Below are 27,882 nucleotides of genomic sequence, written 5' to 3' on the forward strand. Positions count from 1 at the left end.
GGGCTGGGAGCTGGCAACTCATTAATGCACAGCACCAGGAGCACGTTTGACAGCATCCACACCCCGGGTTCCAATGTCTAATTAATACATCCCTGGAGTGGGGTACAAAGGGGGAAAAACAAGCAACCTTTGTGCCACCATCCACGTTCTCTGCTCCTGCTACAGGCACCTCTGGACAAAGAGGATGAAGAGCAGGAGGCTCCTGTCAAACCCATCACAGCACGTGCACTGACCCGGTCCCTCAGAGCTTACTCTGCGTAGGAGTTTACCTCACCCAGTTCTCAAGGCAGCTCTAATTACACTCAGGCACAGGGCTCTGAGCCAAGAACCGCAGGAAACACAAGGGGAATCACAAAGCCAGCAGCCCAAGAGCCTTTCCAGTGCTCTGCCTGTTTGACCAAACCCTTTGCAGTCTTTGCCCCAGAGCCCAGGACACGAGGTGGGAGCATTTCCTCCAAGAGCATTTGCCATTTCATAGTAAACCAGCAGCATGAGGCCAACACAAGATTATTGGCCAGAAGCAGAATCTGGGCCATCTGATGTTTTAAACTTATTAATTCAGCTGCAGCTGGTAAAAGCACAGTTCTAAAAAAATGTGTGAATTCAAATAACCTGCTCCCATCTAATCCGCTGGCATTGCTCTCTGCTGCAGTGCAGTTAATTAAATGGTTCTCCTTATAAATCCACTTTCCCCAGAAGTCTCATTAGCCAAATTAATATGATGCATATAGAGCACTTAACCCTTCCAAGAGACTGGTTTGAACAACAGCCTGGCTCTACCTGGCCACTGGAGCATCCCTCTAAGCCCTTCAGAAGGCAGAGGGGCAGAGCCAGCACCCAAAAAACAACTCGCTATGGCAAAGTGACTGCAGGAGAACCATCCCACAGCACATCCCACGGTACCTCTGCGTCTCTGGAATAAATGCATGATGTAAAGGAGACAGGGAACCATCTCCCAGTTAAACAGACAGTGAAATCTGACTCAGAGAGGCAGAACTCTTCTGGAACAGCCACTGACATTTTGAAGCACACCCAAAAAGTGGGATAGTGTCCAAGGCCTGACACAAACACCTGGATACCTGAGCAGGGGAGCAGCTTGCCAAAAAGAGCCCCTTTTTTGGGGTACACTGACAGATCACCCAGCTCCTGCCAGCATCAACCCCCCAGCCCAGGCAAAGGGGCTGAAACACATCTCCCATTATTGCTACCAGCCCCAGACCTATTGTACAACACTTCAAAGGAGATTCAGAGGTTGTATCTCAACAGCACAAGAAATACATTGCAAAAATAGGAATTTTAACTACAATCAGCAACTTCTAGAAGAAAAGGCATCTCCTGAGTCTCCCCTCTCCAATTCCCTTCCCTCATAACCACCAATATCTACAATTGCTCCCATTTACAACAAAAAGCTTCATTAAATTATTACACCAGCATCCCACAAACACAGACAATTTGCCAAATCATTGGCTTGGCTTTCCTTATCACCACATACAAATTATAAACACTACTCTGGGTTAAAGCAGTGTTAATTCAAGCAGTTCATGAAGTCAAAATAACACCTCCAGCTTGCCAAGCTGAGAACATGTAGTTTTATGTGCAGGGCCCTGTTTCTCAACGGGACTCCCCAACAGGGAAGCACATCCAAGAGTCGGCTCCTTTGCCCCCATTCCCAAGCAGGAGGAACAGCACGGTGACTGAAGAAACCACAATTAGTAAGCATTAATAAACTGGAGAATCAAGGCAACAAAAGGCGAACAACAATCTTCTTTTACATTACAACTCAGTCCAACCTCTTCCAGCCCCTTACCTGTTTTAGGGATTTACACAGCGCTTTGACACCTTGCAGAGCACAACCACAGCATCCGTCGGCTGAGAGGCATCTGCAGCCTAGCAAAGCTCCTGCCCGGCTGCAGGGGGTTATCCATGGAAGTTAAAGTGTGTCAAGGCAAACAGGGCAAGCGTTCGAGGTGTCTTCATGGCACATCACAGGAATTCTACCACGAGCACAGCACGGGAGCTCCTGAAGCCGACGATGCAGCAGTTGCGGCTTCCTCTCGACGGCCGCGGTCCTCAGGCGCGCCCCGAAGTCTCCTGCAGCAAACACGGAGTTGTGCTCCTGCACGGGAACAGCTTTCCAAAGCTCAGGAGCCCCCGGGACAGGAGAACTACAGCACACAACGTTTTCAGGCTGTTCCTCTCCCCGTCTGCACTACACCGGGAGCGACTGCACGGAGCGCGCGGCGGGGCTGGGACGCGAGCAGGGCACATGCACATCCGAGGCGTGTGGAACCACTGGCTTCAAAACCGGTCAAAATAAGGCACTGAGACACCACGCAAAGGTTTAAATTACCGCCTCCAGCTCTCAGGAACTCTTCATCCATTCAGCACTAAACCCACAACTGCTGAAAAGCCCCTGGAGATGGAGGAGCGCCTCGCGTACGGCAGGAAAGGCTTTATTAACAGCATTTAAACACTTTTAAGGACTCATTTCTCTTTTTCTTTTGGCAATTTTGGTGCAAAGGTTTTACGTGCAAAGATTCAAAGCAATTTCGAAACTTTTTTTTCTTCAAAATTAAAAAAAAAAAAAAAAACCAAGAATCAAAACTAAAGGCAAACATGTTGGGTGAACAAAATAAATCAGAGAAACTTAAAATTCAGGAACTCCAGCTCTTCCAAGCAGCGAAGCCCCAGACTTGGCCACCGTTCCGAGGCGCAGGGTGGTGCTTCCCTGCTTCTTGCGCTGCCCCGTCCTGCTGAGGAGAAACGCAGCAAAGTGCCCCCATTTTCACTGCAAACACGGGGGCCACAGCAAGGCCATCAGACACAAATTCTTCTGACTGGTACCACAGGTCGATCAACGCAAAAGTGTCGGTGCTCTCCCTGCTTCTTGCTCAAGACCCACAACTATCAGCTCAATTGGGCAGCAGCAGCAGGAACCCCTCCGCTGCCAACACAGGGGGGCCAAACGTTTGTCGTCAATTCACTTCCAGGCAGAAAAACCATTTTCCTCAAAAGAAACAATTTATTTAGAATGAAACAAAATCAGCTCAACTGTGAGCGCATGTTTGAGTGACAGCTACTTTTAAGCTGTGTGAGCCATAAAAAGGGTATTCCTTTACTTTTCCAGCAATCTTGTGTACACAGCACAAAGCAAAGAGGTCATTTTTTTTTTTCCACTTAAAACACGGGCATTGGCATCACAATAGCAGATACACAACTTTTTTTTTTTTTTTTAAAGCTGCCATTTTAGTAAAATGCACAAATACTAAACAGATAAGCTTTCTTCCACCAGGAGGCCCATGTAAATTCCACATAAGCCACAGCTTCTCTTCCCAAAGGTCCATTAGAGCTTGGTATCCCATGCGGTTGTCTTCTGCAGTCCACCAGATTTGCTTGCAGGAGGAAAAAAAACGTTATTTCAATACAAATGTGTACACCAGATTTGGGTTTTTCCCCTCCCTACATTATACAGATGAACATAAAGAGCTACGAGGCCTTTCTGAATATTCTACTTGGACTTCAAAAAGCACCAATACCACCGATGGGCATGAAACCTCGGAATGAAGTTGCCTTCTAGGGATAGATGCAAAACAAGTAGTGCAGGGCTTCTTTTTGGACCAGGATAAAACTAGGCTTACAGTACTGATGATGACTCAACTTGCAGTAACATTTTTTGGGGCACATTGAAATCATTAACCAGGAGAAAAACCAACCTAATTTTTGCTAATTCGGTTGACTTTCCTCACTGGGTATTTCCTGAAGGCAACTTATCAACAAAACCATGAAATGTAGTGTTACACAGCTCTTTTGCTCTTGTTCTGCTGTGCAGTTCTAACAGCAGACAATGCCAATATTAAAAGGTCAAATCAAAGACACACCCAATAAAATTTAAAATTGTTACTATTCAAGTCATATCTCCTAGCCATCGTTTTCACACAATGGGAACTGCGGGAAGATGAATATTCAATGAACCATTCTCTGCACCCGGTCTGCTTTAAGCCTGATACAAAAATCACCTCATCGTTCAGTCTACCAATCATTGGAATATCTGTCCTTCAGTGCTATAAAGAAATAAACAGGGGGACAAAGGGGAAAGAACCCCAAAAGCTCTAGAGCCACATGACAACCATTTCTTCCCCTCTGGGCACACAGCACTCCCCAGGAGTGCTGCCCTGAACACTGTTTTGCTTAGAGCCAGGAACTATCATTTTCCAAGGCATTTTTCCCTGAGTCCTCAGAGTTTTTGAACTTGTCTTCACAATTTTGATTCACTCCTCCTCCTCCCCACTAACACCTCAGGCCTTTGACCTCAGTTATCATCAACCAGAGGGTTCCAAAACCCACACAAGAAATTAAAACTCATTCTTCATAAAACTTGGCTCTCCATAGAGGCCAAGAAAGTTGTCACCGAAATATTCCATCTTTAACATCCTTGAAGGAAACAAAAGAGAGAGAGGGCAAGGTTTGTCTGCCTGGCAATACTGCCCTTTTCTCTCTGGGAGGCTGACAAGGATGTGTTGGTATTTGTGCCCCTAAAACCTCTGGATTGAGGATAACCTCAGTGTTCCCGTGGCAAACAAAGCCACTGGCCAGGGGCCAAGGAAGTTGCGCAAAGTTTCCAATTGAAAGAAATAAACAACAAACTAAAATCTCAAACAGAACTACGAGTCATTTGAGGTTCTTTCCCCAAAGCATAAAGCACAAGGATGAAATGATTCAGGAAAAGCACATCCTTTTTCCAGGCTAGTTCAACACACTAATGAAATAGAAGAACATCAGCTGCACACAAGGTCGGGAGGGAATTTTGAGCTCTCGCCAGAGCAACTTAATGCCAGACACAAGGAGAGAGCCAACAACTGCTACATCTGGTTTACTCTACACACAGTGGTATCACCCACAGGCTTCTAAACCTTCAGCCCTGGCTAAGCCAACTTCAGTGGACAGTTACTCCAATGGGAACACCTCAGACCAAGGAGGAAAGCACAGCCCGCCCAGCCGGGACGGCAGCACGGGAATTCAGTGCTGGCAAAAAAAACCTTTCAAAGTTTTGCCACAAGAACCCTCAAAGGGTGTTAAAATCCTTGCTTACAAAACAGAGCAGCAACCACAAATAAACCAGATTCAAAGAAGCAGGTGCTCCGTTAAATAAGGAACCAGAAAACCTGGAGTCAAACACAGCCTCGCCTGCTCCTCCTCGCCCTCCAGCACAGCATAATTTCAACAAAATTTCATAATTTCACAGCCAGTGGCAGCTGGAACCGCTGTGATTTCCCAAGGAAAAATGGAAGTGCACCTAGCACGCTCTTCCCAAAAGGCTTCCCAAACCAAGCTGGCTTTGACAAGCTATGTTGACCCCAAGTTTTATGGGTTTTTAAGCAGGTGCCTGCTGCGGATCAGAGGAACAAATGCTGCTCTCAGTGTCCAACACAAACTTTAGTGCTTTTTTTCCCCCCAGTTTTGGGCAGATTTAAATTCTCAGCTGGTCAAGTCTCTTTCCTAGAAAACTCTTGCAAGTGATTTCTGTCAGATGACAGAAATCTCCCAGAAAACTCCCTCTGAATGCAAGCAGCACTTGCAGCATTGCTCACCTGCTGACACACAACAGGCACCTGCTCCAATTAAAACATTCTTTGCAGTAAGTGGTAAACACGCTGTATCTTCTTAAACACAGTGATTTGCATTTCTGGTGTCATTCCCAAAAATTCTCCTTGTTAATAGTAAGCTGAACAGCTGAATTCTGCCATCTCTTACATTCACATTGAAGGACAACCCAGAAATCCTGGATTTTACTCTCAAATTTAAGAGCATTAAATGAGGCTTTCACCTTTTCATTTAGAAAGAAAAGTAGGTATAAAAAACAAAATCTGTGTTTAAGAGATGCTGCCACATTGAAATTTTCAGTTCACCACGATGTTTGGGATGCTGGGTCCACTCATTTTGGGCAAATAAAGGAACCAAAGCCCTTTTAAACCACAGCCCTCTCTGACAAGTGGTGCAGTAAGAAAAATTCCTATTTTTGTGACAGAAACTCAAGCAAGTTCAGTTACACCCATAAAATACATTCAAGACATTTCCTCCTTCGTCTCCTATTCGCATCCTATTCCACACTTTGAATTTGATTTTTGCCATGCAAGTTGTAACAGAAATCAACTCATGCCTGTATCAATTATCCAAGGAATCTACTGGAGCATGGACCAAGAGAGGCAGCGTCGCTTCTCCGTTGCCCAAATCCCTGAAAACATGGCTAAGTGCAAGATTACATTCTGGGTTTAAGTGCAAGACTACAATTTTAGGGCCTGTAAAGAGATACAGTGAGATTTACACTTCAGTTTAGAAGCTGCTGCAACATCCTTTTGGTTGTTAAACAGAGTATCATGGAATTAGATCACATCAGGGATTGAGATCCCTTCTCCCCTCCTAAATGCCTGAATTACCAAAGGTGGCTAAGACAGCTGGAGAAAAGTGCCCAATGATTGGGAAAAAATAAGAAAAAATTAACTATGTTCTTTGGAAAAAAAAAAAAAACAAAACAACCTGCAAACTGTTTCATCCTTGAATCACAAGAACAAGAGCTCAAACCTCAGCATCTCAGAGTATTTTTAATATTTCTCCAGGATGCTAAAACCACTTTACTCCAGGTGCCCATGATAAACCTCATGTAATGCCCACTGCACACTGTACCTGAATAGTCCCTAGCAGACAGCAGTTCCTTGCTATTAACAAAGAGGTAAAATGTTAATGAGAACTTTTATGTAATTAAATTATCACAGAATGAGAAGCATCTCTGGAGAGAAGCACTTACTTGCTCAGTTTGCATTGTGGAACCAGACCCCACTGAACCTGCAACTCTTGGAAAACAAAACAAAACAACAACAAAAAAAAAGGCAGTAAAACCAAAACCCCACAATATAACTCAAGTTCTCCTTAAAGCACCTCCTTGTTTCCTGCACACCAGAGTGAGCACAAGACATTCCTGGTTTGCAACAAAGTCCTCAGCTCTTCACCAAACCTAGTCACTGCTACAAACCCAAAGTGCACATATGGGATACACCAGGAAATCAGGGAAATACACCTGTTAAAAAGCCCAGTTTCAGTGCATGCACCTGGGGGGACTGGATGAAAAAGGAATCCCTTTCCAAAAAGGAATTCAGTGTTCTGCTGTGTACCCGAGAGCAGCTGCTGCTCACCTGAAAAACGTCGACCTTGAGCCACGCGACTCAACGGGGAAACCACTGCGGCTCCCGAGGGAAGGGATCACACAGGGCCCCTGGCCTGAGGCCCACACGGAATTTCAAGGACTCAAAAGAGGAGGTGACACCAGTCTGTTATTAAAGTTATGGTTTTCCATTTCCACTGAGTGCTTTAAATCTGGTCTGTTCGGTTTGGAGCTCTCTCGAGGATGAGCTCTTGGGACTTGCTTTAAAATACATGAAATGAAAAAAGGACATGAATCTAAATTAAGAAGACAGGAGTTTTTCTTTTCCCCCCCCCCTCCCCCCCACCCCCACTTTTATTATTTTTCTATTTTCTGTAAATCAAAGCAGGCTGAGCCTCCCTGCTGTCCCCATTGGTAGGGAATTCTCAAAATATCCTATTCACGCTACTCCTAACCAACCTCTCTGGCTTCTATCTTTATAGAAAAATGTAGTAACAGAAAAATCTGCCCGGGAAAGTCACCTACAAACAAAGATCTATTTAAAATAACGACAGGGCTGGCTAAGGCTGTATCCCATAGCACCTGGCACACGCTGGAGGGGCTGCATGGAGGAGTAGGCAGGGTTGGGAACAGAACACGAGGGCCTTAGGATGCCCCACGGACAATGATCATGACCAGATAGTCGTCCTCTGATTTGGCCAATGCCTTGGCCGTGGAGTCCAGGAACTGCTGGGAGAAGTCGCAGGGCGGAAAGGCGTGCAGGACCCCGCTGTTCTCCTTGTCTTTGTTCCCCCCTACAGGGAGGCTGATCACCCCAGCAGCCTGCTTTTGCTTTAGGTAGGACACCAGATTCCTGAGCGGCCTCTGCGTGGAGGTGGTGGCTGCCTCGGCAGCCCCGGCTGCGGAGCGGTTGTCGGAGGCGCCGGGCACGGCCAGCAGGATGGCGTATCCGTTGGGACCCGCCACCTTGATGCGCCGGTTGACCTCATCCAACTTGGGCTGGTCCAGACGGAGACGTTGGGTGATCTTGAGCTGAGCCACTTTCCCCCCAGTCGCTCCCTCCACCAGGAGGCTGCTGGCGACTCCGAGGTCCCCCTGGAGCAGGTGCATGTTGGACGGGAAGTTGCTGTTCTTCAGCAGGAGCATCCCCTGCCAAGCCAGGCACAGCTTGGGCGCTGCCCCTGCCTGCGCTGCTCCATCCTGCTGCTGTTTTTGGGGAGGAGGTTTGAGCCGGGAGCCTCCACCACCTCCCTCCGCCACCCGCTCGTCCTTTTTGGCCGGACTTTTGCACTCCTGGGCGGCAGCAGCGCGATGTTTGCGCTCCCGCTCTGCGGAATTCTTGCGGTCGCGCTTTTCGTTCTGTCCCCGCTCCAGGCTGCCCCGGCGGGACTCCCGGATGGGGGAAGGTCGCTCCAAGAGGAGCAAGCGGGATGAGCGCTCAGGGTCACTACTGTAACGCTCCCGGCCTCCCAGGAGCTCGGGGCTGCGGTCCGGGGGAGAGGTCGTGGCCAAGCAGTGGCGCTTTCGGGAGGAAGAGGAGCGCTCGCTGTCAGGGGAACGGTCCAAGTGCCGGCCTCCATCCTCCGCCAGCCTCCGTTTCCTAGGCTGATCCCTACTGCTACTGCCCAGCTCCCTCTCCCCGCGGTCCCGCTCCAAGGACCACCCATCCCGGCGGCGCTCCAGGCTTTCCAGTGGGTCATAGGCAGCTGCCCGATTACTCCGGTCCCGCACAGGGGGCGGCGGGGGCACCCACTCTGTCTCAGGATAAAGGTCTCTGTCACGGTCTCTATAGAGCAACGGTGGTGTCCTGTCCCTGGCCCCCCGTAGAGGGTCAGGGGGGGCTCCCCGGTGAGCCCCAAAAGCAGCCGCCTCCGCCACGAGCTCGTAATGAGCCGGGGGTGGCAAGGGCAGGGGCTGCAGGTAGGGCTGCTGGTACCGATGCTCCGTGTCGGCAAAGTCCACGCGGAGCCGGCGATCCGGCCCCCCCAGGGGGAAGCCCCGCATGTGGGTGCAGGCTGCCTGCGCCGCATCCAGGCTCTCGTACTGGATATAGGCCCAGGAATCCCCTTTGCGGTAATCGATGGTGCGGATGGTGCCAAACCGATCAAACTCCCTGGCCAGGGCAGCCAGGGGCACCCAGGGCCCCAGGCCGCCCACCCAGAGCCGCGTGGTCGGGGTGGCTTTCCCGTACCCGATCTTGATGGGGTTGCGCAGCAGCACCTTCCCTGACATGGCCAACTTGGCCCGGTGCGCCATGTCCAGATTCTCAAACTTAAGAAACCCATAGGTGCTGGTCTGCCCACGCCCCGGCCTCTTGATGTCCACCTCAGTGATGACCCCAAAACGGTCAAAGGCTCGCCGCAAGTCCGACTCGCTCACGGTGATGTCCAGGTTGCCCAGGAACAGCGTGCGGTTGGCTCTCTGGTCATCCTCGGGGCTGATCTCCTCCTCAGCGGCCGCCCCGGCACCTCCTCCTCCTCCTCCGCGGAACCCCCCGGCCGCCGCCACGCCGGCCACGCGCTCCAGCCCATAGGCCGGCCGCACCCGCGCCTCGTAGAAGCCGCCGTAGTCCCGCTCCCTCTCCAGCTCCCTCGGCAGCGGCGGCGGCGGCGGGAGCCGGCCCAGGGCGAGCTGCTGCAGCCGGTAGTCCCGGTATCCCAAAGCTCCTCCGCTGCCCGCCGGGGACAGCGCCCGCTGCGCGGCCCCGGCCGGCGGGTGCCGCACGGCGGCCGCCACCGCCCCGACCGCCGCCGTGCCGTAGGGAGACTCCTTGTCCAGCAGCGCCGGGGAGCGGCTGCTGCGCCGGCGGCCGCTGCCTCCGCCGACATAGACGGCTTCGATCTTGAGCGGGCGGTCGTAGAGCACGAGGCGGCCGCGGGCGTGCTTGGCGGCCCGCGCGTCCTCGGGCCGGCGGAAGTTGACGAAGGCCACGCGCTCGTCGGCGGCACCGGCGCCGGGCGGGAGCCGGCTGATCTTGACGCTCACGTCGCCGAAGCGCTTGAACTCGTGGAAGAGCCCGTCCTCTACCGCCTCGTCGCTCAGCGCCGAGCCCAGCTCACTGATCTTCAGCGTCTTGTACTCGCCGCCGCCCGGCTCCGAGGAGGAGGAGGAGGAGGAGGCGGCGGCGGCGGCCGCTCGCGATTCGCCGCCGCGGCTGCTGCTGCTTCGCGACGCCTCCGCGGTTTTACCGCTGTAGCCGTGCCGGCCCCCGCCGCCCGCGGCCGCCGCCGAACCGCTCTCGTACTCGCGGCTGCCGGCGCGGCCGCCCTTGTCCGCGTGGGCGCCGCGCCGGCCGCTCCCGCTGTTGCTCTCGCCGGACGCCGCCGCCGCTTTCCCGCCGTTGGAGCCGCCGCCTCCGCCGGACGAGCCGCTCGGCTTCTTGCTGCCGCGCGAGGAGGAGGAGGAGGACGCCGAGTCCTCGCCGCCCCGGGAGCGCTTGGCCTTGGCGGGCGAGCGCTCCTTGCCCTTCATGGCGGCGGCGGCCGCGCTCCCGCCGGGCCTCCCCGACCGCCCCGCTCACGCACCCGCCGCCATCTTGGGAGCCGCGCCGGCAGCGCGCGCCGCCCCCCCCGCGCCCATTGGCTGCCCAGGGCGGTGCCCTCGCCCATTGGCTGCCGTCGCGGGGATGCTCCGCCCACCCCCTAGCGCTGCGCGTTCCTATTGGCCCGCTGCGCTGTCGGTCTGCCAGCCAGCCCCGTGCTCCCGCGGGGGGGGCGGGAATTGCCGCCGTCGCGCGCCTCCCAGCCCCGCTCGCTCATTGGGCAGTTAGAAAGGGCGCGGCGATCTCATTGGACGGTCCTACCTGTCAATCGTGGCTGTTCAACCATGGGAGGATTTTCGCTGCCCATTGAACACTGGGCCGAACTTATCTCCGCCTTCTGATTGGCTCGCTTTCCTGCCAGTTACAATAATGGTTCTGCGGCCCCGCCCCACTCTTTGCCATTGGCTCTCTCGCTTAGAAGTGGGTTCCCATCATACCTCTCGAAATCTCGCGAGTTCCTCTGTCCCCAGCCCCTTTGCTCATTGGTTACTAATCAACCCATTGCACTTATCTGATTGGCTGATCCCTACGCCGGTCACGAAAAGGCGCTTCCCACCCCTCAACTCCGTTCCTGGTTTATGATTGGGCGAGAAATAGTCCCCAGGCATCTGATTAGGTGCAGACAGACAGAGTGCTGATTGGCTGGGACAAAAATCAATCAGGCTTTTTCTGGCTCTGATTGGTCGCTGCGGGGAGAGGGGCGGTCCCTGGCGGAGGTCGCGGTGCGGCGGCGCCTGAGGGCTCAGAGCGCGGCTGGCCGCGGTGCGGAGCGGAGCTATGCCAGTGCTCTGTGTCCCTGCCCTCAGCCCGCCAGTGCACACACTGTGCTGGGCTGAACCCACCGCGGGGTGAGAGGGGGGAGCCCGGCTGCATTCAGTGCCTGCCTCACCCTCTACGTATTTCCTTGTGCGTTTCCGCACCAGGCAGCGCAGGGAGGCGCTCCCGGTGGATGCGGCAACCCCGCAGCTCTCTGGGGCTCCCTAGGGCCGGGCCCGCGCTGCTCTGCCTGGTGTGGAACCCTGCGTAACTGCAGGGAGTGTCTGGGAGTACGGGCACTCCTTGCTTGGGGCCAGCAAACCGCTTGAAATATTTCCTATTTAAAGCTTCGCATCACCGTGGTTATGCTGCTACATTCCTGCGCTCACCAACAGTCCTATGTTTCCTTGAGGAGTTGGAGCTCAGAGGTTCTCGGAGATGAGGAAGAACTTTGGGTTAGGTCTGAGGTGAAGGAGGCCTCAGGGTTAGGAAATCCCGGCTCCCGTGGAGCAGGAGCGCCTCTAATGCCTGTATTTTGTGAGGATCCCTCTGTAGTCCCTGTATTTTGTGAGGATCCCTCTATAATCCCTGTATTTTGTGAGGATCTCTCTATAGTCCCTGTATTTTGTGAGGATCCTGCTGCCACCTGTGGCCCTGGGTGCTTCCTCCTCTTCCTCCTGCTCTGCTCTGCCTGTGGGAAATGTAGATGAGAAAAATAAATGTTCAAAGGGGGAGAAAGCTGGGGCAGGGCTGGGCCCCACAATCCTGCTGGAACTGCTGCCCCTGCATCCTGCAATCCCATAAATCGTCCCCCTAAACACCAATTTCCCCCAATAAAACTCTAAATTCAACAGCCAAACTTCAATTTCACCCTCAACTCTCCAATTTCACAACCAAGCTGGATTTCTCCAACTCCCAATTTCACACTCCAAATCCTCATTTCTCCACCCAAACCCAAAATTCATCCCCTAAACTTTAATTGTCCTGCCTAAACTCAGATTTCACACCCCAACCCCAATATCATCTCCCCAAACCCAAATATCCACAACTCCCTCCTATTCCATCCTTCAAACCCCAATTTCATACTCCAACCACTCATTTCACCCCCTAAATCCTAATTTCATCCCCTGTAACCTAATTTCACCCACCAAACCCTCATTTCATTCTCCCAAACCCTAATCCTGACATCCCAAATCCCAATTTCTTCCCCCAAGCATGAATTTCATCCCACCAGATCCTGATTTTTGTCCTAAACCCTTATTTTCATACCCCAAACATTAATTTTGTGCCAACAAACCCTAATTTCAACCCCCAAACCCTAATTTCACCCCTTCATACTCCAATTTGATCCCATCAAACCCCATTTTCACCCTCCAAACTCCAATTTCACCCCCACAACTGCAATTTCACTTCCAAATTCCAATTTCACCCCAACAAACCGCAGCTTTATTCTCTCAAACCCGAATTTCACCCTCCAAACTTTAATACCATTCCTCAAACCCCCAGTTTCACCCCCAAACTCCAATTTCACTCTCCAAACTCTTTGTTTCACCTTCTAAATCCCAATTTCACCCCATCAAACCTAAGTTTGATCCCCCTAAACCCCAATTTCACCCTCTAAACTTTAATACCATTCCACAAACCCCCAGTTTCACCCCACCAAACCCCAGTTTGATCTCCCAAACCCCGATTTCACTCTCCAAACTCTTTTTTTCACTTTCTAAACCCCAATTTCACCCCACCAAACCCCAATTTCACCCTCCACACTTTAATACTATTCCACAAACCCCTAGTTTGATCCCTCCAACCCCCAATTTCACTCTCCAAACTCTTAGTTTCACCTTTTAAACCCCAATTTCACCTCACCAAACCCCAGTTTGATCTCCCAAACACCAATTTCACTTTCCAAACCCTTTGTTTCACCTTCTAAACCCCAATTTCACCCCACCAAACCCCAATTTCACCCTCCACACTTTAATACTATTCCACAAACCCCTAGTTTGATCCCTCCAACCCCCAATTTCACTCTCCAAACTCTTAGTTTCACCTTCTAAACCCCAATTTCACCCCACCAAACCCCAGTTTGATCTCCCAAACACCAATTTCACTTTCCAAACTCTTTGTTTCACTTTCTAAACCCCAATTTCACCCACCAAACCCCAATTTCACCCTCCACACTTTAATACTATTCCACAAACCCCTAGTTTGATCCCTCCAACCCCCAATTTCACTTTCCAAACTCTTAGTTTCACCTTCTAAACCCAAATTTCACCCCACCAAACCCCAGTTTGATCTCCCAAACACCAATTTCACTTTCCAAACTCTTAGTTTCACCTTCTAAACCCCCATTTCACCTCACCAAACCCCAGTTTGATCTCCCAAACACCAATTTCACTTTCCAAACTCTTTGTTTCACCTTCTAAACCCCAATTTCACCCCACCAAGCCCCAGTTTGATCCTCCCAAAATCCCAATTTCACCCTCCTAACTGCTATTTTCACTCCCCAGGGCTAACTGGAGAATTATCCAGTCATTCTTTTTGTCTGCCATCTGAACACATCGAGATGCAGCAGTTCCTGAGGAGGAATTCCCTGGAGTGGGAAGGACTCATGGAAACCTGTGATGCTCCAGCTTCTCTGGACCATGTTTGACAATCCCAGCCTGAGTGGTTGGAAATCAGGAGAGCAGGAGGGACAATGTTCCCTCACGTTTCTGTGTCACCCCACAGAAATCTGATGGCTCCCAGGAGTTCATCCAGCACAGGGAGGATGGAATGGGATTTTTTTTAGCTGTGGCTGTCCCTGCCCTGGCATCTTTTGGCAGCCTGAAGTCGTGGGAGGGATTCAGTGGTGGGTAAATGGATGATTGTGAAATCATCCAAGGTTGGAAAAGCCTTCCAAGACTATTGAGTCTGACCTGTGCCTGATCACCAGCCCAGAGCACTGAGTGTGGGCACTGGGCACCTCCAGGGATGGGCACTCCAAACCTCCCTGGGCAGGCCTGAGCACCCTCCCCATGGGTTTGACAGCAGCACCTCCCTTCCAGAGCTGCTAGAAAGGGTTTTGGAGTTGCCTGAGGAGTGAGACCCAGCAGCCAGCGTGTTTTAGGGAGCAGAATGTCCCAGTGTACAAGAAGAAAGCATCACTGCAGTCTGGATCAGATATCCCCACATCCCCTGCAGAGATCCCTCCCCTCCAGCTCCTCTCCTGCATCTCCAGTTGTGTCTATAGGATTATGCAACCCCAGATTGGTTTGGGTTGGGGGGACCTTAAAGCTCATTTCCTTCCTGGGCAGGGGCACTTTGCACTAGCCCAGCTTGCTCAGAGGAGCTGAGAAATCACTCAGTGAGATGAGAGAAAAGTGCACAGAAAACCATAATGTGCCATATTTCAGCTTCATCTGAAATTTTTCTGTTACATCTGGTAAAACCTGGCACAGCTCCACGGCTGAAGAAGAAATGCATCGCTTTAACAACAAGTGATGGAGACTTCTGTCTCCAAGGTCCTCTCCTCTTCCCAATGGTGCCTGGGGTTGGGAGAGAAAGACAGGGATTAAAATTCCTCGGCAGATGAGTCACAGGGTAAAAGACACCTTGGGGGGGAGCACTGGGCCACATCACCACAGGAACGGGCCCTCCTGATAGACATTTAATCTGATTTCACTCCTGAACTGCTCCTTCCAAGGGGAGACTTCTCCTCCTGGATTTTTCCACCTCCGCATCAGCTGCTGGGGATGTGGATCTCTGTGGATCTGCATGGATCTCTGTTTGGCAGCTCTGGTGTGTTTTGGAGCAGGTTTGGCGCTGGGAAAAGGCATCTCAGCACTGGGAAGGAGCTCTGGAGAGGATCACGTTTGTCAGGCCATGAAAAACGATCTGGCACAAGCAGGAATCTTCCCCTGGGCCCAGGCTGGAGAAGGAGCGCTGTGCTCTGCTCTGCCTGTGCTTAGATAAAAGTGTATGAATAATTCAGGTGCCAGATGGCCCTTGAGCCCCTGGCCTAGATCTAAACATCTAATTACAGCTGGTGTCCCTGGGACTTGGGCATCCAGGTCCCTCTGCAGAGCTGGGCTCATCCCACAGGATACTTGGGTGTCGCAGAGCCACAGAAATTGGCTGTTCCCTGGGAAGAAAACCAATCCAACAACAGAAAAAAAAAACAAAACAAAAAAAAACCAAACAAAAAAAAACCCAACAACAACAAAACCAAAAAGGTTATCTTGGGGTTTAACTGTGTGTTTTCCTTTCCAAACCCAGCTGGAGCAGATCGCAGAGGAGCAGGAGATGCAGTGGGCTCCTTGATGGATCCCAGAGCTCCCTCTCCAATCCCACTGATCCAGGCAGGCTGGGAGCCCCTCTGCTGGGGAGGCATTTGCCTGTTTGCAGTTTTGCATTCAGCCGAGCTGCCGAGATGTGCAGTATCCCAGCTGGCTGTTGGAGACACGGAAATCCATTAGCTCCACTTAGGCGAGGCCACAAGAGCCCTCCGGGGAGCGGAGCTGCCGCGATCTCCGACCTGGAGCCGAGGCGAAGCTTGCCCTGGAACGGTGGCAGCGATCCCCGCAGTGGCCCGGGCCTCTCCTTGGCCAGCAGGACAGAAACTGGAGACCATCCACGCTGCGGGATGCCGGGGAGCTTTGGCAGCGAGCAGCGAGGCGGCACCTCGAGGAAAGACGGGAGGGAGCGGATTTGTCCCCGCAGCCGGGAAAGCGCTGCCCGGCGGGATGGGATGGAGACAGCTCAGCATTCCTCACCCTTGCCCATGCCGCTGCCGGGTTAAACCGCTCTTAACGCCAAGCTCTGCTCAGCATCGTCCCCGAGGGATTTGGGTCCCCAGGCAGCGAATTCTGCGGAGCATCCTCAGCAGCAGCAGCCCCCGACACCCCGCGGTTCCCCAGCCTCGTGGGGCCGGGGATGCCGGGGCTCTGCCCGCAGAACGGGGAGAGCAGGGCAGGGAGAGCAGGGCAGGGAGAGCAGAGCAGAGCAGGGCAGGGAGAGCAGGGCAGGGAGAGCAGGGCAGGGCAGGGAGAGCAGGGCAGGGAGAGCAGGGCAGGGCAGGGAGAGCAGGGCACAGAGCAAAGCAGGGAGGGCAGAGCAGGGCAGGATAGGGAGAGCAGGGCAGGTAGAGCAGAGCAGGGAGAGCAGAGCAGGGCAGGGCAGGGAGAGCAGGGCAGGGCAGGGAGAGCAGGGCAGGGAGAGCAGAGCAGAGCAGGGCGAGCAGGGCAGGGTAGAGCAGGGCAGGGAGAGCAGGGCAGGACAGGGCAGGGAGAGCAGGGCAGGGAGAGCAGGGCAGGGCAGAGCAGGGCAGGGAGAGCAGGGCAGGGAGAGCAGGGCAGGCAGAGCAGAGCAAGGCAGGCAGAGCAGGGCAGGGAGAGCAGGGCAGGGCAGAGCAGGGCAGGGAGAGCAGGGCAGGCAGAGCAGAGCAAGGCAGGCAGAGCAGGGCAGGGAGAGCAGGGCAGGGCAGAGCAGGGCAGGGAGAGCAGGGCAGGGCAGAGCAGGGCAGGGCAGAGCAGGGCAGGGAGAGCAGGGCAGGGAGAGCAGGGCAGGGCAGAGCAGGGCAGGGAGAGCAGGGCAGGGAGAGCAGGGCAGGGCAGAGCAGAGCAGGGAGAGCAGAGCAGGGCAGAGCAGAGCAGGGAGAGCAGAGCAGGGCAGGGCAGGACAGGGCAGGGAGAGCAGGACAGGGCAGAGCAGAGCAGGGCAGGGAGAGCAGAGCAGGGCAGGGCAGGGAGAGCAGAGCAGGGCAGAGGAGAGCAGGGCAGAGGAGAGCAGGGCAGAGGAGAGCAGGGCAGAGGAGAGCAGGGCAGAGGAGAGCAGGGCAGGGAGAGCAGGGCAGAGCAGGGCAGGGAGAGCAGAGCAGAGCAGGGCAGGGCAGGGCAGGGAGAGCAGAGCAGGGCAGGGAGAGCAGGGCAGGGCAGAGCAGAGCAGAGCAGAGCAGGGCAGAGCAGAGCAGAGCAGGCAGCCCCTGCCCGTCCCGCTGCCGGCAGAGGGCAATGACAGCCCGTGAATTATCGCGTCTGAGCCGGCCCCGCCGCCGCAGCCCAGCCCGAGACCCTCTGCCCTGGCTCCTCACTCCCCTCCGCTCCCTTTTCTTCTCCATTTCATCTCTTTTCCTCCGCTGCGTGGGGAGGGCTCGATTTTAATAAGTAATGAAGGAATTTATGGAGCCATTAGCACGGTAATTGTTCGCTTTCCACCTAATATTCAGAGATTAATGGAGAGGGAAGAATAAACCCCCAAAGTACAGGGAGAATTAAGGCAGGATCAGGGATTGCATTGCAGGGCCACATCCTTCTCTAGAGCCCTGTGTCCTGAGGAGACCTGGTGCACGGACATGAGCCCAGAATTCCAGAGCTTTGGGCACCCAGGGATCCCCCGTGCTCTTGGTCCCGTTTCCCTCCCAGGGACTTGCAGAGAATGGCCCCACTCAGGACAGTGATGGAGCCGCCTGATTTTGGGTGCCCAGCCCCGATCCCTCCTGGTGGCCAGGCCCTGTGGCTCCTCCGGCAGGGATGCAGCCCGAGGAAGCCAAGCAGAGCCCCGGGAAGCTGCACACACATCCACGGCCTTCAGGTGCTTTGGCTCTGCTCTGTCTCCGGTCCATCTGCCCCCTGCAAGCTGCTGCCTTTGCCTTCCAAGCGTTACCTGTGCTCAGAGAAGCCCAGACTGACATCGTGCTCCCTCCCAGAGCCTTGCAGGGAGAGGCAGGGAGCTGGTCCAGCCTGCCTGGGTTCCTCCCCGTGCTCGGGAGGAGCAGCAGGGCCCAGCGGGACTCGGCCCATCCACAGCGATCCCGGCAGGCAGGCAGGCGCCTTTAAACGCTGGAGCCTCCTCTGGAGCCATTTCCATGTCAGCACACGGTGACACGGCCGGCAATGACGGACGAGCTGGGGCTGGCTGGGCAGACACCAAACAGGTGGCGGCTCTGGAGGGGGCACATCACATCACCATGGGCTCCCAAACACCAGAGGCTCCATCCCAGCCAGGGCTCTTGGCTGCCTTTGGCAAAGGATTCTCCTTGCATAGGGAGAGGGAGGGAAAATGGGGGAGACCCCCCCAGCCCTGCTCTGAGCTGTAACGTCACCGCTGCGTGTGACACGCTCGCAGGACAAGAGGCACTTGCTCCGGGAGGGAGAGGCAGCGCTGAGGATGCTCTGAGGAGCCAGACTGTGAGACCAGCAGCGAGGAGACCTTCCCCGTGTCCCAGCGGGGAGGAACAAGGACACAGCCTGCGGCAAAAGCCATTTTCCAACCATTCGCACAAGCAGCCGGGAAGGGAGGCGCTGGGCAGGAGCCTGCGGAGCGCCCGGCGCTCACGCAGAGAGACCAAGGGGATGGCCCCAGGAAGCAGCTCCATGTGCCAGCCAGCTCCAGGCACCTCACACCTCTCTTCCACACCTCTGAGGATCACCCCCATCTCCCTTCACCTTCAGGGTGGTGTGTGTCACGTCTGGCAGCTCTGTCCCTGTGACAGGCTCCAGCCACGGGGGGAGTGGAGCGTGCCATGCCAAGCAGCACGTCCTCCCCTGTCCCTGTCCCTTCAGGGCCTTGCCTGCAGCCCTGGAGAAGAACAGACCAAATCCTCCTGCCACCTTCCTTCCTCTCCAACACCTTCCCAAGTGCCAAAGGTGGTGAGCTGAGATGCTTCACCCCAGGGCACAGCTGAGAGCCCAGAGAAGCTGCCTGGATCTCTCAGCTCTGAGGACCCATGCTCACCACAAAACTCCAGGATTTTTCCCATGCTCACCACAAAACTCCAGGATTTTTCCTAGTTATCTGCCCTTCCCATCCCCTGCAATGCACAAGCAACCCAAAACTGGTTTTTCATCCCATTCACCTGCAGACAAATTCCCACCTCCTCCTAACCAGCTCCAGTGCCTCAGTTTCCCCACACTGGGCGGTTCAGGGAGCAGTTTTTCCATACGTAGGCATGGGTGATGCCCCCACCAAGCCCCCAGCACGTCGTGTCTCGGGTGCTCCAGCATGGATTCATCACGTCTTTGTGTCACCAGAAGGGAAAAATGGCAATTAAAATAAGCCAGAGGCTGGCAGCTCCATTTATCATCTCAAGGGGAACAGTTCCAGCCTGGATGGGGAGGGAACTCAGGCAGGAGACAATCAATAAGGCCGTAGGTCTGTAAGGAGACACCCACCAACCTTCAGTCAGGGCCCCAAAGTCAAAACCTCGCCTGACTTTGCTGTTGGAGCAGCGCTGGACCTGAGGAGGAAATGTGTGAGTTCAATTCCCCCAAGATCTTGTGTTTCCAAGCCGACAGCTCTGGACAAGGCTGTGCTGCTCAAGGAGACCCTTCTCCAGGTGTAAGGGGATCCTCCACCCCATGGAGGAGCCGTGAATAATTCATGGTGCTGGCTGGTGGCACAGCTCCTGGGCAGACCTGGGCACTGAGGGCTGCTCTTCACAGGGGGTTTTAGCCCAGGATGATCCTTGGAACAAGGGAATCTTCTCATTTCCAGAGAACTGGGAGCTGGGCAATGCTTTGGGATCACAATCCCAACTGATGCATGAGCACTGTGTCACTCTGGACCACCCAGATGATTCACACCCACCAAGCTTCATCCCCGTGGTGGCTCCATGCTCCTCATCCCGTGGGACCATACCTGGCCCTTGTGTCTCCTCATGGATGCTGCATTATGGATTTAATTCCATGCTTTTCCATCCTCTGGGTGGTCCATCAGCAGTTCACTTCCAGAAGGGCTGGGCTTGTCACAGGCATCTTTTATGAAAAATCCTTTCCTTAGGATTTTTCCTCCTGAGAAGCTGAGAGGCCTCAGGAACAAAATGTAACCAATGGTTATCTGCTGCTGTGGAATGCAACAGGTGCATCTGGGATTGGTCTCATGTGGTTGTTTCTAATTAATGGCCAATCACAGCCCAGCTGGCTCTGACCCTGTCTGAGCCACAAGCCTTTGTTATTCATTCTTTCTTATTCTATTCTTAGCCAGCCTTCTGATGAATTCCTTTCTTCTATTCTTTTAGTATAGTTTTAATATAATATATATCATAAAATAATAAATCAGCCTTCTGAAGCATGGAGTCAGATCCTCGTCTCTTCCCTCATCCTCAGACCCTGTGAACACGGTCACACTGGGCTCACTCCTCATCTGCTCCCAGCCTCCATGGGAAAAAAGACCCAAGCCAGGCTGTGCTTGTCCAGCAGAGGCACCAGGAACTGTTCCTCCCACAGGAGAGCCATGAAGAACAGGGTGGTGTCACCACAAACCTGCCCTGGTGGGACCCACTGGGTCTCCACAGGTTGGGTGCCAGCCCAACCCCACCCGCAGGGCACCTGCTGGGAGATCCTGGTGGAAAAGGATCCGGTTTTAGAGACCCAAAAAGCTCAACACGTGGCTTTATGCAGTGTGGGGCAGTTCACAGACACAGGAGCAACCCTGCAGCCTCTTCCTGCCCCAGGATCTCCCTCACCTCCATCCCATCTCCATTCCTCCTTCTTCCCCCCTAAGCTGTGATAAATCCTGTGGGTCTTTATCCAAAACCACACTGTACATTTGATGCCTGGAGCTCCTTCAGCCATGGACTATGAATTCTTGCTAAATATATATTTAAGGCAGTCGTGGGGATATTTTTAAATGACCCCTGAAGCTATTTCTGCTTAATTCCCCTCACTTTTTCTCTGTGTCTCTTCCTGATCTTCTCCTCCAGAGAGGACGAGAGCTCATTTTCATCTCTCCTGTCTGGGAGATGGGGTGCCTGACTGGCTGAGGACAAAAACCAGCCCAAAAAAGAGCAGACAGGGCTGAGCAAGAATAGCAACAGGGCCGGCCCAGGGCAGAGCACAGCAGATCCAGCCCCCTCTGGCTTCAGGGTGCTGCTAATCACCAGTCAAGAGCACCCAGCGTGGAATATTCCCCTCTGCAGCCTCACCCAGGCACCAAACAAGGCTTTCAGAACCTCTGTAATCTTAAATTAGATTAAACCTCCATGGTCAGGATGAAATCTACTCCTGGTCCTGATGCTTGGGAGCAGCCCCTGCTCAAAGGCACATCCCAGCCTGCCGTGAGAAAACAGCGGGGCCAGCCACAGCCCCAAACCCAATTTATTTTCCACCTTGGGCCAAGCTGTTTCTCTGCTTTACATCTCAATTTTCTCATCTGACACCTGTGGAAAATCACCCATTCCTGGAGCTAATAAGGCCCCGCAGATGGAAGAGGTTATTTTCCAAGGCAGCCCTCGGGGGAAGAGCAGCGTGTGTGTGTGTGTGCACATGGGTTAGTGCACTGAAACCCTGCCAGGGGAGAAACACAAACCAGCAAAACCCCCAGGCTGGTGCTGAGGAGAAACCAGTTCATTGGTTTAACCCTTTCATCTCCACCCAGTCTCCTGCCCTTGGGAAGCTTTCATTCATCTGCAGCCATTGGCTCATTCATCACCCTGCAGGGTGGATCTGCCCTTCCAGCTCTGCCCCTCACCCTTCCCAGCCATTCTTTTCACAGGTGATTCATTCCCAGCCCTGAGTTTCATCCCTGTTGGGGAAGATGAAACAGGAAAGCCTTATAAATAGGATTGTCTGGCAAAAGATTTGGAGAATATGGAAACTAGAAGTGAGATTAAAATGAAAGCAAGCTTTGAGATCCCTCAGTTACTGAACAACTGGAAAACAATGGTGTGGCCACTGAAGGTGATCCCCTTTTGATGGAACAACACCCTCTGCTTGCAGACAGGCCCAAGGGGCAGAGCAGACCCTACAGCTTGGCAGAAGGGGCCCAAAGAGGAGTTTGTAGGGTTTAAAATGTAACACAGTGTGGTAATGTAATGATTCTTATAGGCTGTATGGAAATGCTATAGGATTTGTATCTTGTACTAGATTGGTTAGTGAGAATCAGAATATTCAACACAAGAAGATTTATTGCATTGTAACGGGAACTTCTCTGTCTTAGCTCTTGTCTCTTAGCTCTTGCCTTTTATTCTCTTACCCTCTCATCCTCTCTCCCCCTCTCTTCTCTCAGTCCTACTCCAGGACTGTTGGGTTGGATCTCAGGAAAGGTTCTTTCCCAGAGGGTGCTGGCACTGCCCAGGCTCCCCAGGGAATGGGCACAGCCCAGAGCTCCAGGAGTGTTTGGGCAGAGCTGCCAGGGATGCCCAGGGTGGGATTTGGGGGTGTCTGTGCAGGGCAGGGTTGGACTGGATCCTTGTGGGTCCTTCCCTCTCAGGTAATTCTGTGATTCTGTCCCCTTTTACCCCAGGCAGAGTGGGTGTCCTTGGCCTGTCAGGGGCGTGCTCAGAGCCACAGTGGGCATTGCACAGCTGGACAGAGGTGCCCTCCAAGGAGACTGGGGAGCTGGGGACACAGACACTGCTGGGACACTGGAGTGGGCAAATCCTCCCTTGAGGACCAGCATCCATCCCTTCCCTGGCCTCACTGAGAGAGCTGGGAATGTCCAGCCTGGAGAGGAGAAGGTTGTGTGGAGACCTCACAGCTCCTTCCAGGGCCTGAAGGGCTGCAAGGAAGATGGAGAGGGACTGCTCGTAATGAACTGGGTGACAGGACAAGGGAAAATGGGTTCAAACTGTCAGAGGACAGGAACACAGGGATATTGGGCAGGAATTGTTCCCTGGCAGGGTGGGCAGGCCCTGGCACAGGTGCCCAGAGCAGCTGGGGCTGCCCCAGGAGTGCCCAAGGCCAGGCTTGAAGCAACCTGGGACAGTGGAAGGTGTCTCTGCCCATGGTAGGGGGTGGAACAGGATGAGCTTTAAGGTCCTTTCCAACCCACACTGTTGCAGGATTCCATGACACTGGCACAGGTGCCCATCCAGCATGGAGAGGGCAGAGGGCATTCAGTGGGGCTCAGCCAGGGCCTGGCAGCCCAGGCTCAGGGGACCTGGCTGGGACCCCCAGCAGGGTCTGGGTGAGCCTCTGAGCTGCCCAAAGAGAAGAGGATCCCTCCCATAACCATGGGTGCCCACCCAGGGCAGGCTGAAGGCATCCCTGTGAATCAGGAGGGCAAACAAGAGGGGGAACAGGCAGGAATGGAGCAAAACCCCACCCTGGGCTAATCTGGGTCCTGCTCCAGCCTCGGGCTGTCGTTCCCCATGGCTGCTCCACCCCTCTCTCCTGGTTAAACTGCCCCCCCTCCTTCCTCTGAGCCACAGCATCGTGGTGAGAGCTCTGATCACTTGATCTGGAGCTGCTGCCCGGGAAAGGACTCCCAAGGACAGCAGGCAGGGAAGGGCACACCACGCTCAGCTTGATTAGATGGATTGGAGACTGGCTCTGAAGCCTCCTCCAGGCCAGTGGAGCAGGGCTGTGACCTTCCCAGGTGACTGGCTCCAGGGATAGCAAGGGGGAGATCACACCCATCCCCATGGCACCCAGGGGTGCAGCCCTCCAGCATTCCCCCTCCCCTCTGGCCTCTGTTCCCACAGGGAGAGGAGCAGCAGCTGGGATAATTTACCATTTAATGTGACCAGATGGCTTAATTTAAACCAAATCAGAGGGGAGAGAAGCTGGTTTGAATGTCTCCAGGAGTTCAGCCTGTCCTCCCACCTCTCCCACCTCTCCCTGCACTGCCTTTCTCCAGCAGCAGGGAAGGATCCAGCCCCAAAGCTCCTCAGGTCCTGTCATCCTTTCTCCTCCCCAGGCACCACTGTGCAGGAGGGAGGAAAAATATTTCCAGGTGTAGCAAAAATTCCAGCCTCCCCCCTTTGCAGTGATTTTTGGTCTACAGAAGCCCTTGAGATCATCACTTTGGGGGTCGTGTTGAGTGGTGACAGGTGCTGGTGTGGCTGGAGGTGGTGGCACTGTCACCCAGTGGTGCAGGGGCAGAGCTGACAGCCATGGGGAGGTGGGCAAGGTGGGCAGAAGCCCTGGAGGGAAGGCAGGAGCCTTCTTCTCCCCAGGGAGCAGAAGGATGAAGATCAAAGCTGTGACTCCTGTGTTAAATCTGTCCTGCTCCTGTCCTGCTCCTCAGGAACATCCCAGCAGCCATGGTGCTCATTAATCCCTTCCCAAACTGCCCTCCAAGCTGTGCTGCCCTCACCCTGTGCCCATCCCACTGCCAGCTCTACAGAAGGGTGGGAAGGTTGGCCAGGCTGGGAAGATCTGGAGATGCCCCAGCCCAACCCCTGCCAAGGCAGGGTCACCTGGACACAGGAACCCCCAGGTGGGTTTGGAGTCTCCAGGGAGAGGCTCCACAGCTCCCTGGGTGTCTGTTCCAGTGCTCATCTCCAGATCTTCCCTTGGCCCTTGCCTTCCACCCAGAACCAAACCCCACTCTGGCTTTGGCCTCGTGGGTCCCATTTGATGCCCTTCAAGCCCCTCACACTGTAAGATCCAGACCAGAGCTTTCAGTGCTAAAAATCAATGTTTTCAGTGCTAAAAATCAGTGTTCCCTTGGTCAGCAGGGGTGGAGGAGGCAGCTCTGGGCCCAAACCATGCCCAGGGCACGGTGTGAAAGCAGAGGATGACTGGGGAAGGTGGAAGGGTGGGAAGGTTGGCCAGGCTGGGAAGATCTGGAGATGACCCAGCCCAACCCTGTGCCAAGGCAGGGTCACAGGAACCCCCAGGTGGGTTTGGAGTCTCCAGGGAGAGGCTCCACAGCTCCCTGGGTGTCTGTTCCAGTGCCCAGCTCCAGCTCTTCCTCTGTCTCAAGGCTTCTCCTGGCCCTTGCCTTCCACCTGGAACCAAATCCCACTCTGGCTTTGGCCTCGTGGGTCCCATTTTGTGCCCTTCAAGCCCCTCACACCATAAGATCCTGCCCAGACCAGAGCTTTCAGTGCTAAAAATCAATGTTTTCAGTGCTAAAAATCAGTGTTCCCTTGGTCAGCAGGGTGGAGGAGGCAGCTCTGGGCCCAGACCATGCCCAGGGCACAGTGTGAAAGCGGAGGATGATTGGGGAAGGTATGATCAAGAGTTCAGCACTGCCTTTTCCTACCCAGGAATTACCCCAGCACAGCCCCTGTGCCCACAAGGAGAGCCAGGCAGCCAGCCCTGCTCCTGGCAGGCATCACAGGAGCCAACACAGCTCCTTGGGCTGCCAACCTCCACCATCCCCACCTGCACCAGCAAAACAACCCTGCCATGGGGGGGAAACACCTCCAACAGCCCTGCCCACCCCCCTGATTTCCAGAACAAACACACCGGGCTCTTCTCTGTCAAGAGAGGTTGATTTTCCTCTAATTACCAACATAACAAATTCATCCTGGTTATGCAGAGCTTTCATAACAGGTTGCATGGCTGTAGGTGATTGCTTTAAAAAGCTTCCCCACCCGTGGAGCTGTGCTGTTCCCTCCGCAGTAATAAATGCTAATAATAAGGCTCAGCACCACGCAGCATTTTATGGCCTGTCTAATGCAGGAAGTCAAAGTTACTGAACACAATGGGCTCCTCCAGCCACAAAAATGAGCAGAATCCAAGGGAAAAGTCAAAGCAGCTTTTTGGAAGTGGCAGAGCGCACCAGCAGCCTTGATTTGGGGTATCAAAGCTGAATCTGGGAGTTCAATGATGCGCCCGAGGCATCGGTGGCGGGAGCCAGGCTGGGATCTGCTCCTCTGCCACCCGTGCCCATGAGCCTGCACAGGAGTGGATGGATGATTCCCATCCCCTCACAGCAATTTTCTCCCTCATTAGGCTCATTAGCCCCCTATGAGAGTCTGTCCGAATTTTCCCTCATGTGCCTCACCATCGTCATTTGGGCACCACTGAAGAGAAGACCCCCCCTGTGTAGAATCTCTGGCTCTGAAGGAGAAAGTCACACACGCCAAAGGCCCTGAGACCCAAGAGCACAGTGCTGAGTTATTGTTTTCACAGGTGCTGTTTGCTGTACACTGAGCCCAATGAGAAGAAGAAGGGGGCACTGTGCCCTGTTTGCAACAGCAGCCTTGGGAGCTGTCCCACCTCTCAGCCTGGCTGGACTCCTCCTGAGGTTCAGGTGGTCTCCCACAGAAGACCCTCACCTGTTTTACAACCACCGTGACAGACTGAGATGTGAGGAGCCTCTCTATCAAGGAGTGAGACATGGAACCCCCGTGTGAAAAGGCCCCTCTGCTCCTCCCAAGGACTGAGACTGAAACCCCCATGTGAAAAGGCCCCTCTGCTCCTCCCAAGGACTGGGACTGAAACCCCCATGTGAAAAGGCCCCTCTGCTCCTTCCAAGGACTGGGACTGAAACCCCCATGTGAAAAGGCCCCTCTGCTCCTCCCAAGGACTGAGACATGAAACCCCATGTGAAAAGCCCCCTCTGCTCCTCCATCAAGGACTGGGACATGAAACCCCCATGTGAAAAGGCCCCTCTGCTCCTCCCAAGGACTGGGACTGAAACCCCCAGCCCGGGGCAGGTGTGTGGGGAGGCAAGCTGACCAAAGCGAGATGTTTGCCTGCAGGTTGTGACCACTGGACCAAGAACACAATGGCTCTGGTTTGCTGCTGAGAGCATGGACTACCTGTCACATCTATTCCTTATTGTATCTGTTTCCCCCCCCCTCAGAATTATCATAATAAAAACCTCTGAGTTAGCGAGAGATTTTGAGATCTCCCCGACGTAACAGGCGGATTCTCGACTGGACTGGACCAAAGGACTTTGTCTCTATGTTTGGTAGCTCTATCCCCCTCTTTCTCTCTCTTTTCTCTCTCTTCCTCTATCTTTTTCTCCCCCTTAATCCCTCTATCACATTTTGCTGTGGTCATTCAATAAAGGTGCATTTGTTTTGATTATTACTGCAATTCCCCTGTGCCGTGTCGGTTCTTTTTGCACCCTGAGATCAATCCAGGAACCATCACGAGCCCCGTTGGTAAGGACGGATCGTGGCACCCCCTCAGCCCTGCAGGTCCCGCCCGTTCCCAGCCCCGGGGGCTCGGCCGGGCCCCTCGGTGCCGTTTCAGCCGCTCCGACCCGACTGATCGCCAGCCAGGCTGTGCTGAGCCGAATTTCAATCAGGCCAGGCAAAACCCATCCACCTGCATCCTCCACGGGGGAAATGTGGAGGGAAAAACCCGGAGAATGGTTCTTGCCGAGTTTTGGGAAGGGTGTGATTGCATGGAAATGCAGCAGCACTGGGGTGTTGAGGGGGGCAGCTCTGGAGGTGATTTTATCCTGCAGGCTGAAAACGTGCAGGGAAAAAGCAGCAATGAAATGTGGGCAGAGGAGCCGGGAGTAAAGGCTGGAGTGCACAAAGGATGGAGCTCACAAAGGAGGGAACTCACTAAGAAAATTCTCTTTTTTCCTCCCTTCAGGGAGGTTTTGAGGAAGGACACAAACCGTAACCACCAGAGACAGGAGCCCTTCCCTCAACAGCAGCTCCATGCCCACTGTGGAAGTTGCGAATCCCTCGTTGCACTGTTCTAGCATCAGCCGGCGCAAGGATGGGCTGGAGCCCTTCGGGAGCCATCCCGCTTTGCCCCTCGCTCCTGCCCGTCGCCCTCGGGGCGGTTCCGGCTCTGCAGCGCAGACAACGGGATTA

The 27,882-nt window shown here is 54.0% G+C and overlaps 1 protein-coding gene and 1 long non-coding RNA gene across 5 annotated transcripts in view; both read right to left on the reverse strand.

The window, feature by feature from the left end:
* The window catches only part of LOC143695713 (uncharacterized), a 28,153-nt gene extending 20,652 nt beyond the window's left edge, over nt 1-7,501 (reverse strand). For 2 of the 4 annotated variants that reach the window (XR_013185229.1, XR_013185226.1), the window contains exon 1: nt 1,808-7,500. This is a non-coding gene — a long non-coding RNA (uncharacterized LOC143695713). Of the gene's footprint in view, nt 1-1,807 lie in introns of all 4 variants that reach the window. The other 2 variants (XR_013185228.1, XR_013185227.1) reach the window with 2 other exon arrangements.
* Nucleotides 7,502-7,507: 6 nt separating this feature from the next.
* Nucleotides 7,508-10,724, reverse strand: RBM15 (RNA binding motif protein 15). Its single transcript, XM_054648777.2, has one exon. The coding sequence runs from the start codon at nt 10,625-10,627 to the stop codon at nt 7,802-7,804; it is 2,826 nt and encodes a 941-aa protein (XP_054504752.1). The 5' UTR covers nt 10,628-10,724; the 3' UTR covers nt 7,508-7,801.
* Between the last annotated feature and the right edge of the window lie 17,158 nt (nt 10,725-27,882).

Source organism: Agelaius phoeniceus, chromosome 25, assembly GCF_051311805.1.
Source record: "Agelaius phoeniceus isolate bAgePho1 chromosome 25, bAgePho1.hap1, whole genome shotgun sequence".
In the NCBI taxonomy this organism is placed as follows: domain Eukaryota; kingdom Metazoa; phylum Chordata; class Aves; order Passeriformes; family Icteridae; genus Agelaius; species Agelaius phoeniceus.